The sequence below is a fragment of the Lupinus angustifolius genome, chromosome LG14 (genome assembly GCF_001865875.1).
Source record: "Lupinus angustifolius cultivar Tanjil chromosome LG14, LupAngTanjil_v1.0, whole genome shotgun sequence".
NCBI classification, from domain to species: Eukaryota; Viridiplantae; Streptophyta; class Magnoliopsida; order Fabales; family Fabaceae; genus Lupinus; species Lupinus angustifolius.
In genome coordinates, this window is record NC_032022.1 from 426,369 (window position 1) to 439,534 (window position 13,166).

Below are 13,166 nucleotides of genomic sequence, written 5' to 3' on the forward strand. Positions count from 1 at the left end.
GGGCTTACCCCAATATTTTGTAATTAGAATAAATAAGGTTCTCCCTCAAACACTTGACATTTTAGATTACAATTCTCTAATTTAGAATTTAAGATTTTCTTCTCCATTATGAGTGAGTAATTCCCTTTGTTTATATGATTGAGGCTATACCCTTTTACATTCAATAAACATTTGTTCTTACTTCTATTTCATTGAGTATTGTGATTTGAATCATTAAACTGAGTTTTATTCGGGTGAGTTGTTTGGCCAACAAATTACACTTCTTAGATACATTGGGGAAGGACCGAGAGGTGAACCCAACTATCCAACCATTCAGTTATTCAGACTATAATCCTAATTCACGAGAGTAGCCTTACGATTCTCGGGGGTGTCTGTAATTGATCTTGGGTTGCTACGAAATGATTGAATAGAAAGATCCAAGTAAATGATTCAAATCGTACCACGAGAGTATGTGTGACTTCAATTGAGTACACGTGTCGGAGCTCGAGAGAGGATGACATATATCAAATAGTAATTCACCCTCACAACTTAAAGTTCATGAAAAGAAACAAAACATTGATTTGTGAGTGTAAAGGCGGTAACCATTATCATGTGAACTCTTCCTAAATTAGATTTCAATACATTTTTACTATTTTTATAATTATTCTTCTCAATCGTTCTAAATTTAATTTAATTTCCTTATTTGAGTTAAATATAAATTAATTGTTATAATTAAAGGAATTTCCAGCCATTGTGGGCTCGATATTTTATTAGTTGACGATATAATCGTGCACTTGCGATTTGCCCTATCAGTTTACTAATAACATATAATTATATATTATTGTCTATTTCTCATTGTGAATTACATTTTTAACGGAAGATAAAAAATATATTCTAACATTATCATTAGTTTACCCTCTTCATCTAAATTTCATACTCCCAACAAACAAACAAGGGAGGGAACTTCCTTCCTTTTCCCTTCCCTTCTTCCTCCTTCCTAACCCTTTGACCCCTCTCCTTTCCTTTCCCTCATAACTTCCAAACAAAACTTTAGTTTCATGTAAGAACACAAAAACAAATATGGTCATTATGGTAATCTACCCAACAAACAAGAGGAATATTACAAACTTGAATGAGCAGAAAAGGGCAAGTAAAGCTTGGGAAAACTTGCAATTAGTATCGAAGAACAAAGCTTCCACATTTTACATATTTTACACATTGTTAGTTAGTTAGTTTACACTATAAATAAGGTTTTTCATGCCTTGATAGTTCAATGAGAAAATTTCACAATATTCATTTTATGCTTCCGCATTATTTTCGCAATATGGTATCAGAGCCTTCGTCTTGAAGGCTTTGGTTATCGCTGCACATTCACTACAATTATTATTATCTCTCTTCCAAGATTCATCTTCATGGACACCACACTAAAAAAAAGTAATTATTATCTTCTAGTTCTCCTAACAAGGTGGCATGTCATGCCATTACCGATAATGCATTACTTGGAATCCAAGAAAGCAAGAATCAAAGGTTGAGTTTGTTTATGGTGGATCATAATAATAATAATGCAGAAGTAGCAACACTAGAATCACCAACTTCTCCTCTTGATCTTCCCCACTATGGTGACCTTCTCCACCAACCCATCACATATAACCTCATTAGCCCCTACCCCATCACGATTCCATTAAACATTGACATTGATCTCAACTTCAACATTGCAACACCAACACCAACGTCATCTCCTTCATCTTGATGGTGTCGACCACTCACTTTATTCACAATAATAGATTCTTGGGCATGTCATGAAATTTTTAATTCTTTGAACAAAGTTATGTTTTTTATTGTTGGCTGCATTTTGTTTCTAGTATTGTTTTTTCTACATTGATACTGTTATGGATATTTCGCCCAAGAGAGTGTCTGGTCTCAACTATTCTCTGCTGCCATAATTGGAGAACAAACAAGATGAGAAAGAAGAAGCTCATTTAGTTAGCCTAGATGTTTCAGAATATACCAGAAAAGAAGTTATCACAAATTTGGGGACAAATATTAAATCCTCTAGCAACAAAATCAACAACAATTCAACAACAACAAGATCAACAAGATGAACAACAGCAACAACAACAACAAGATCAACAACAACAACAAGATCAACAACAGCAACAACAAGATCAACAACAGGATCAACAATAACAATAAGATCAACAAAATCACCAACAACAAGATTAAGTGATTGAGAAAATTCAATCACATTAGGATCGAGATTCTGATCCATTATATTGTCACGATATCAAATCGAATTATCAAGTTTGAGTCATTGCCATTTATCCTCTAGCTTGAGGGGAGCTATTGGAGAACAAAGCTTCCACATTTTATATATTTTACATATTTTAGACATTGTACATATTTTACAGATTTTACACATTTAACACATGTTGAATTGTTTTTTAACATGTGTTTATTAGTTTGTTAGCTAGTTAGTTTACACTATAAAGAAAGTTTTTCATGCCTTGATAGTTCAATGAGAAAATTTTACAATATTCATTTTATATTTCCACGTTATTTTCGCAATAATTAGAAATAAAACACATTCTTTTTAGTACCTAAGGACTAAGAATGCTATGGTCAAATGTATTGCATGCATCTTGGCTCACTAATATAATAGGAAGCATTGACAAGATAATATAAACTATATATATTTCATATAGAGAAATAATATATGTATCAATAGTGTATAAGTTTTATATATTATTACTACATTATCCATCATAGTAGATTATATCCTGAATGTGTATAAATCTTCACATTAAAATACCTTACTCAAAGATTCTGTCCCTTTTTTTGCATCAAGAATTGGTTTCTCGTAATATAAATTGTTTGTGCTTAATGCACATCAACCCCACAAGTCACAATCCTTAAATGTAATTAGCATCTCATTCAGATAGCAATGTGCATTCTCATCAAAAAATGAAAAACAGAAGGAAGTAATTGTGAGAGCAAGGATTCAATTTCTTTGAAAAATACTTCTTTTGAACTGCTGCCATCAATCTGTACATATGCCGAAAGTTTAAAAGTTAGAGAATGTCCCATGGTTGAAATTATTATCATGGAACAAATAAGAATGTTAATGATCTTCATTGACCTTATTTGTTATGTTTGAGTAAGTGGAAGATACTGCTTCTGCATTTTGCTTATATATTTGTAGGCGTGATTTAACCTGAAAATAATCCGATAAGTATGCAATAAGTACTTCAAAAAGGTACCGGATCAGAAATTTAAACTTAAACAACAATGCAACAGAAATGTCAATAAACCTTGTTCTTTCTTTAACCTGAATCTAACAACTACATTTTCTGCTTCTAAACTAAATATTAAAAGTGAAAATTGTTAATCTAATGTCACGTTGTATAAATACAGCACAAATTTGCACATATGAGACACGTGAAGTGCAGAAGGTGATCCCTTAATAAAATCTAGATGCTTAGATAATGACATTGCAGGCTTGGAAGACATTTAAGCATCTTTAGAAAACTGCATGCACCTTCCCTCTAGAATTCGTTCATGTTCTACCGTCGTTGATAACACCTAGTAGGGTCTAAAGAGAAAAAGTATAAAATAAATAATTCAACTTGAAACAACTATTATAGTTCCAAACTAGAATCTAACCACACATCCAAAACAACGTTATGTTACGTGTTTTTGTAAATGACCCACATGGCCACATGACACGGCTCTTACAGCGCTTGAACCCCGTGTGTAACATTTCTGCTGTCTTTTTTTCACTTTAATATCTAGAGACAAACAATATAAAGATTTATATATAGTTTATATCTTATTTTAAAAGTTAATAATAATTCAATAGATAATGATATAACAACGATGTAAAAAACTCTTACACTGTCAATTTTAATATTTTTGCCTTTGTCGTACGCTATTTAATAAACGGTGCCTACTGCCTAACATTATATAAATGCCCACCAATTTCTTCAAAGGCTTTAATGCACTTCATAAAAGTTTAAAATTTGTACATTAACAGTGTAATTTTTTTATATTGTCAGTATATCATCTACCATTAATTTGTAATACTTTTGTTTGAAAGTCAATAATATATAACATATGAATAGTAAGATTTGCTGATAGTGTAAAAAATACTTACACTATGAATATATGAAAATATGCATATTAAAAAATACTTACACTATCAATGTAGGAGGCTTTCGACTATTGGGGTCTAGAAATAATATTTTTACGTTGTTTTAAGGGAGGTGTTGTTTCTAGGATTTATCATTTTTTATAGAACTCTTTAATTTTTCTCTTCTAATTTTGAATAATTTGAGTAGGGTGAGGTCTTGCATAACTTTTTTTGTAACTTATTGAGGACTAAAAATGGGTTTGTATTGATCTGTTAAACATTTTGATTCAGGAACCATGCTTTTTGGTATCTGAACAATTTGGTTGATTCTTTATTAGGAAACCCCATTTCTTGTAATGATGATAATTGAATTTCTTTAGTATTTGATTATTAATATTTTAGTTTATAAATCTCTCAGTTTCAATTTTCTTCTGTGGGTTGATTGAGGTTCAGAACTTTGATAGGCAGATTATAGCTAACAATTTCTTTTCTTGTCGCAATTTTCTTATTCTTCAATAGAATTTTTGTTGTAACTAAGAACTTTGGGAAAATGTTGGTGTGAATCATTTAAAGTTGTGATTCTATAACTAACTAGCGTTAGTCTATTACTATAAGATTTTATTGAATATTAAATGTTTGATTTTTGGGAGGGAAAATATTAACTATACATTTTAAAAGAGATTAGTTCTTTATCCATAAATTTAAGTAAATGCTCTTGATTATACAAAAAAACATTATTCATAATGGATCATGTAACACTTTCTGGGTTCTTAAGATATTGTTATTATTTAATTAAATTAATAATCAAGTCTTTTGATTCAAAACAGAACAGAGCTTGTTGTATGTACGGGTGTTCTGATAGCAATATTTGGATTTGATGTAGATTGAGTTTTCTCATTTTTATCTTCATCTAGTGTAGCTTGAGTAAAACCATTATCTTTAGTATAAAATAAAAGATAAATATAAATGAAATAAAATTAAACTTAATAAATAAACCTATTGCATATTTTTCATCACTCTTTATCTCTTATACTTGTCTTAACACATTTTCTATTATTTAAATTATGCATGCCACACTTAATAATGCTCTATAAGAACAATTCATAATATTTTATCATCATATTTATAAATAAATATTCTATTTTTGCAAGATAGGGTATGAATGATCATGTTGCCAACAACTTTGTTAACTGCATCGAACCTTAATTATGAATATTGAGAGGTGAGATTTCAGTAACACATCTTTATTGCAAATTTATTAGGGTTTTAGATGAAGTTAAAGATTAAAGATTGATGTACTTCTATAATCAATAATGTATAATTTGAAAAATATTGAGACTTTCAAGAAGTTTACCCTAATAATCCAAGACTAATGTTCATAATACATATTACTATTAATTCGGAATAATTTCACTTAATTTTAAGTTATTATATATGAAGATAATTTAATTTGAATTGTTAATCAAGAAGTATGTAATAATTTTTTGAAAACAATGAATTGTGATACATGATTGCAAACAAATATAATATAATACTCGTAAATATCTACCCGGTAAGTATTTTTTGTTGAACTAAGGTCAACTTTAGTAACAAGGGATTTCTTCTAAATATATTACAAACAAGGCTTTTTATAATGAAAATGTTGTTTTAAAATATTTGTTATATATATTATTTTATATATATTTTGTCCTCCTTCTACGTACATTATTAACAACTAATTGGATAATTGGATATGTATATATAATATATAATAACTTTTGGAGAGAAAAATATTTCCTATGTATATTTTTTATTGCACTAGGGACTTATTTGGGGTTTTAATTTTGGAGGGGAATGAAGGGAAAAAGAAGGTTTGGGAGCCATCTCAGAAATGTATTTCATGGCTCTCAAGCCTTCTATTTCTTTTCCTTCCCCTCCAAAATCCAACTCCTAAACAAGCCCTAAACAGTAGTCTACTTTCTGTACTTGTTTCATTGAGCAGTAAAAAGAGATGAACCATAACAAAATAATTACTCGAAAATGAAAGAAATAGTTTAGATGAAAAGTTAATATTTATCAATAAGCTCACCACTCTTCAGGTGTCTGGTGTTGAAGACAACAGCTGCAAGGTGTGTTTCAAGCTTTTAACAGAGGTGCAGGTGCAGCAAGGGGATGGCATCTGAGGAAGGAATTCGTCAAACACAAGACAGTGAGCACAAACAACTACAATCAAGCTTTAATACCACAAAGTGAGTTCCGCTACATAAATCGAGCAACTCCATATTGGTTTATCATAAATCATGTATCGTAAATATTTTTGGCAACCATACTCATGGGCTGGATCTTCGGACATTATGAGCTGGAAAGGGCGGGTCAGGGTCTTGAGCCATGATTTGGGTATGTGGGATGGAAGTATGAAACACTTCACCCATTAGCAAATCATTGTAATAGAATATAAAAGAGAGAAAAGAGAATGACCATATTTGGAGTCAGTAAAGACCATTATAACAGTTTCAGTAACCAACTTCTGACTCTTTTTTATATAACATAAGCCTTCTTAAACATTCCTATAAATGTCTAAACTTTGAAAGTGTTTACAGCGGATAGAAACAGATTTTTTTTTAAAATAAGAATGTTACATTACTAACTTACAGTTACAAGTGACTCTGCCATACCAAACCAATGTTTCAATTCAATGCCTGTACTTTATGTCGCAGCTTTTAAATGAATGAACTAAACTATAACCTTTCAACTTTAAAGTTATTAATTTTGTTCACTTCAGGTTTTATGTACCATCATTTCCTTACCAAGAATTTGTGAGTATGATTTTACATGCACCAGTTATATGAAATCATCTGGGATAATATAGACATGACAATAAATTAAGGAAGAGAAGGTGGGAGAGAAGGCTTTGCAACTTTTAACTCCCCACAGCCACTAATATAAACAGTTGTAAGTGGCTTGTTCCATGTGGTACGAGCATTCTGGGCCCTTCCATCTCCAAAAAAATCAGCCAAGTCATTCAATTGGCGAATTCGTTCCGATGGTTTGTATGTGGGAATGGAAGCTATGGCTGTAATGACATCCAATCCTGCAATTAGATTGAACAAGGAACTGAGTAATGCCATTGATAATAAAGATAAAAAATGATTCATATAATTTAGTCCCCAAACAGATCAAAATTTTCAATTTTTGAACGATTTTCTTGTGTCATCAGATCAATTTATGATAGAGCTTGACCCATGTAGCCGACCTCACCTGGTGGGATAAAGGTTTGGTTGTTGTTGTTGTAGTATCATATCAACAGAATATGGTAGAAGGGATGTCAAAACTAGCAATCGGATTCCAAATTATTATGCATAAAAGAACAGCCGTTTGACACCTATTGAATCCTATTCAACTGGGAGAATCCAATTCTAATGCATAAAAGGATTGCAGAACCATTCCATCAATTATTCTTTACCAGGTTTAGTTACTAAGCATACACACTTAGTTCAGCGAAGCTATTTCAAGGAAAAATGAAGACGTGACAGAAAATGTCATAGTAACTAGTAACCTAACTCATGGAATTTCTTTTGGGACACTCATCCAGGAGATTGATGCAGGAAAAAAAACTTGTAAAAATGCATTTCATTACAGTGAGTATGGAAAACTGACATGAAAAATCTACCACACAAATTCAAACATGGAGATGGATTGGAGACATCTACTTGAAAGATGGAGACTTGCAGCAACATCAACCTCCCAATGACTCTAGAATCTAGATGGCACTGGAAGAGGTTGAGCAAGAAAAAAACAGATTGGCTGCTGGGCCAAAAAGGCAAAACCAGATGTTTAGGTACAACAACATAATATGGAACAAATGTAATGTGCCAAGTATTCAATCATCTTCTGGTTAATGCTACAGAATAGATTAAGAAGTAGAATACATAGAAATGGTCGATATTGACTGCTGCTTGTGCGCGGAGGAGGCTGGAACAAATATCTGTCAGTGGCTCTGCAAGTCTGCATAGATTAGTGGCAAACTTGGCATGGACAATGGATAAATTGGTTAATGTATGCCTTATTTTTGTATTACTAAGGGTATCCCCTCATCCTATGCGTAAGGAACTAATCCCTTTCGGTGTGCGTAGCTACCCCTCCCAACAAGTGTCGCTCCAAAGAATCAAACTCTTGAGCTTTTAGTCATCCTAGGGATCTACCAGAGTCTTACACCACTAGACTAACTCCTTGTTGGTGGTTAATGTATGCCTTTCAAGGTGGGAAAATAAGGAAATAAAAATGATATAGGCTGCTTAAGTGTTTATGTGGCTGCTACAGTGCTACTTATCATAATTGGAAGGAAAGAAGCAGGAGGCAGTCCCAACACAAGCGGGTAAGGTTGGCATGATTTTCATGAAAAAATTAGACTAAAGTGAATCAACCCACAGGTTTGGGTGGGTAGATCAAGTCCAACGGGTATAATTGAAAGAAAAAAACACTTTTTGTACTAATAATGATCTCTCGTATTTTTATCAAGTGGTTTGTAGGATAAAAAGTAAAAGATCTTGCTAAAATGAACTTTTCCAGCTGTTCAGATAAAACACTTTTTTACTAATAATGATCTCTTGTATCTTTATCAATTGGTTTGTAGGATAAAAAATAAAAGATCTTGGAAAAATGAACTTTTCCAGCTGTTCAGATAAAAAACAGAGGTTGTACTTAATAGGTGCATATTGAGTAATCAGATTATTGTACTTCGCTATACTATATTCTATTCAAGGCAGTAGCACTACTACATTCATAATCAAGGAAACAGTAGTGTGAGACTGCAAAATTGCATTCCTGGTATTTAATAAACTACAAACTGCGAGCAAACAATAGCGTGAGTTTCAATTGTTCTCAATGTTCTGACATATGAGAGCTTAATGAAACATGGTTTTGTGGCTGGGTCATCAGGTCTGCAGGCTGGTTCAGGCCAAGTAATGACAATGCTTGTGAACCAAACTAACGCACCGTCAGGTATATCGAACTTTACTCAAACCAACCCAGTAAAGTAAATTCAGGTTGGGTTGGATAGGGAAGATCAGGTCAACCCAAAAAACCGATTAGCACAATACTTACAAATTAAAGACTGAAATGGTGGTTTAGTCGAGGAAGAACTCATCATAATGCTCAATAAGGCTCATAAACAACCCTAATTTCTCATACCAAAAAAGAATTGAAGCCAATAAAATTAATCATAACTCAAGAACACTAATGATATGAACCAGTATCAATGATTCCAAATTAAGCAATAAAACCTATGAACAGAAACACAAAAACAAAGAATGTATTGAATATAAAACTGAGAAGAAAGAAATGTAATAGAACAGTGTTCTATTACCCATTGAGCTAAGCTCCTCTACAAAGAGGACATCCAATTACTAAAAAAAAAATTGATTTTTGAAAAAGATAACCCCTCTCCTCTATCCAACCTATATGTAACTGAAAATCCTCACCCTTTTACTAACCAACTCCATTGTTACCTTCTTTCTTTGTCATCTTACCTATAATATACCTGGTACCCTTCTAACTCTTTCCATAATAAACTTTTCACACCTCCCTTAGGTCCATTGCTCAATTAATTACTCAGTTAGCCTTACATTCTCCGGTCTCACCATGAGTCGTAAGCCGTAACAACCACTTACAAGATTCCATCACAGTTCCAAAACATAGTACAGAATCTCGATTCAGAATTTGAATAACAACTTAACATTCCTACGAAGTAAACGAAACCCATTAAGCCATCACAATCCTTAACATTTTTATAAACTAGACAACAAATCCCTGACTAATTGAAGTCACAACACCATTGTATACTAATTGCGGCTACAATTGCAGTCACGAACCACAATTTAAAGACAACGATATCATCAAAAAAGCATTGAAGTATTCGCGAAAAAATTGAATATAGAAAACTACCTTCAAGCACAGTTCCAAAGACAATGTTCTTATTATCAAGCTGAGGACAAGGACCAGGTCCAGTTGTGATCAAGAACTCAACATTTCTGTAACCAGGATCAAGCTTAATCTCTTCATCATCATCGTTTTCAGAAAGCGAAAGCGAAACGACACCAGGCCTAGAATGCGTGAGAACAAACGCATTAGGGTCCACCGTTTCAATGTTTCGCGCCAATTCATTTGGTGGCCGGACCTCTCCCTTGTCAGGGCGGCCCTGACGGCCGGCGAGGAAGTACTGACCGGGGAAGATTTTATGAACGAGAGTGTTCTTGTAAGAAGAAGAGTGATTGGAATTGGAATTGGAAGAGAGGCACATGGATTTGAAATTTGAGACGGTTATGGGAACAAGGTTACCGTAGAGGCCGAGAATGACGCGGCCGAGGAGGGTGGAATCGGAGCAGAGAGTGGAGAAGGTGTCGCCGAGGGTGCGGGCGGGGTTGGTGGCGTTGGGGCAGAGGCTGAAGTCAATGAAGAAGCGGTCCGTGATGGTGGGAGTGGTGGAGGAGAGAGAGGGGAAGGAAGGGAGGGAGAGGGTGGTGGTGGTGGTTGAGAGAAGGAGGGTGCGGCGGGTGAAGTGGTGGTTGTGGTGGTGGTGGTGGAGGAGAGAGGGTGGTGGTGTGAGAGATGAGCCCATGATTCATGAAGGGTGAAGTGAGAATGATGTTATGTGGAGGAGAAGTAGAAAGGGTGAGAATGGATAGATTGGAGATTAGGTGTACCACTTCTTCTCTCCATTTGTATCTTTATCCAATTAAAAATAACTCTTAAAAATAAAAAGTAACATTTTCTTAAAACTTGATGAAATTAATTGACTAAAGATAGGGAAGTGATTTTTTGAGATATATAATCTTGACTGAATTAAATTTTTTTGGTACAAAAACTAAAAAAGAAAAAAAAACATAGAGAAACTATTTGATGTCATTACAAATTATTTGATGTCATAGTGAATATAATTAGTACTGAGCTAAATATTTCTAAAGTTGTCATTCTATTTTTTGGTTTCCCCGATGTATCCTCGTACTTGGACATGAATAATGTAAACGTTCTCATTTCGTTGCAAAACTTCTAGGAAGATGAATTTTATTTCTATTGTTCAGGATTTGCATCACCTCTATGATCTAGTTCACACTAGAGTTTATATATTCCTTTTTACCAAACAAGATCTAAATCTCTTTTAGTGGCTGTCACTTCTGCAAGAATTATATGAACATTATCTTCCTCACAAAAGAAAACTGCAATCCAATCTACATTCAGTTTAATCTAGCCTGTTGGAGGCAGCATCCATTGAATAGCTTGAGAAAAATAACCTTGAAGTGTATCATTCTTAAACATGCGAACTGATTCATTAATGCTGCAATGATTGTTGTTCATCACCATGTTATTGCACTAACGCCAATTCCGCCATATAGCTTAAGGGTTAGTTTAAGAGTTGGATTTTGGAGGGGAATGAAGGGAAATGGAAGGCTTTGGAGTCATCTCACAAATGTATTTTATGCCTCCTAAGCCTTCACTTTTCCTCCAAAATTCAACTCTCAAACTAACCCTAAAAGTATATGTCATTGTTAGGTTGTTTAAGCATTGAAAAATCCAATCATGAGTTGAGGTTGTGAAAAACCATGTGCCAAAGTTATAACAAGAATGATACCAAAGTTCTCTTGAATGTGGGCAATCCCTAAGAGAATAAAGGACATCTTTAATTTCATTACAACATCTTGAACATGTTGGGGTAGATGTTAGGTTGCATTTGTTACGAGGTTTGTTGCAAGGGAGAACATCATATAAGATTAACCAAAAGACAAAAGTTTAATTTTTTTGGGTTTTTTGCCTTCCAAATAAGAGCCTATTGCATCTAATGCATGGAAGATAAAATGCAATCTAATTATAAGCAGAGAGAGGAGAATAAAATCTTAATGGTTGATTGATGAGTGTGAAATTGTGCTATATTTGTAATGCATTTAACTTATATTTTAGGACATAATTAAGACTTTATGATTGTTTTTAGCTTTTATTTCTCTTTGTTCGGGTTGAGCGAGTGTTTTGACTATGTTGTGCAGTTTGGATGGAATGAAGCCAAAATGAGTAGAGATTGGGTGTAAAAAGATAAAGTTCGGTGTTAAGGCTATGCGAAGACCAATTGAAGGACCAAAAGAAATCGTGAATGTTATATTTTGTTCCTATTTTTTAGATTTGTTTTGTTGGGCTTAAGCCCAATATTTTGTAATCAGGATAAATGAAGGTTTTCTCTCAAGGATGAAACACTTTTACACTTTACATTATAATTCTCTAATTTAGAATTTGGTATTATCTTCTCCATTATAAGTGAGTAATTCTCTTTGTTTCTAGGATTTGGGTTATGCACTTTTACATTTAATAAACACTTGTTCTTACTTCTATTCCATTGAGTGTTGTGATTTGAATTATTAAATTGAGTTTTATTCGTGTGAGTTGTTTGGCCAACAAATTACACATCTTAGATACATTAGGGAAGGACCGAGAGGTGAGCCCAAATATTTGATCATTCAGTTATTCAAACTAGAATCCTAAACCACGAGAGTAGTATTAGGTTTCTCGTGGGCTTCTGAAATTCACCTTGAGTTGCTACGAAGCGATTGGATAGAAAGATCTAAGTAAAGAATTTGATTGATAATCGTGCCACAAGAGTAGGTGTGACTTCAATTAAGTACACGTGTCGGAGCTCGAGAGAGAGAGTATGACATGTATCAAAGAGCAATTCACCCTCACAACTTAAAGTTTATGAAAATGAGCAAAACAAGGATTTACGAGTGTAAATGCGGTAACCTTATCGTGGGAACTATTCCAAAATTAGATTTCAATCATTTTTTACTATTTTCATAATTATTCTTATCAATTGTTCAATTGTTCTAATTTCACTTTTAATTCCTATTTGAGTTAAGGATAAATAAGTTGTTATAACTAAAAGAATTTTTCAGTCATCATGGGATCGATATTTTATTACTTAACGACATAATCTATTTGCCCTCTCATTGATCTGATCCAGCACAAGGTGTCAGCCAGATCTTGCTGAGTAGGTCCAATGATAAAAATAATATGTTCCTTAAAAGCGAGATTTTTCATCACG

General features: G+C 33.5%; 1 protein-coding gene across 1 annotated transcript; it reads right to left on the reverse strand.

Moving 5' to 3' along the window:
- Positions 6,770-10,748, reverse strand: LOC109327114 (peptidyl-prolyl cis-trans isomerase CYP28, chloroplastic). Its single transcript, XM_019560154.1, has 3 exons — positions 10,028-10,748; positions 6,862-7,175; positions 6,770-6,788 (listed from the first exon to the last, which is right to left on the reverse strand). The coding sequence occupies exons 1-2, from the start codon at positions 10,698-10,700 to the stop codon at positions 6,967-6,969; spliced, it is 882 nt and encodes a 293-aa protein (XP_019415699.1). The 5' UTR covers positions 10,701-10,748; the 3' UTR covers positions 6,770-6,788; positions 6,862-6,966.

Excerpts from the sequence above, each read along its gene's own strand:
- LOC109327114 (XM_019560154.1), bottom strand. The coding sequence starts at position 10,700 with ATGGGCTCATCTCTCACACCACCACCCTCTCTCCTCCACCACCACCAC. Across the intron at positions 7,176-10,027 it reads CTTTGGAACTGTGCTTGAAG|GATTGGATGTCATTACAGCC; the intron begins GTAGTTTTCTAT and ends ATCTAATTGCAG.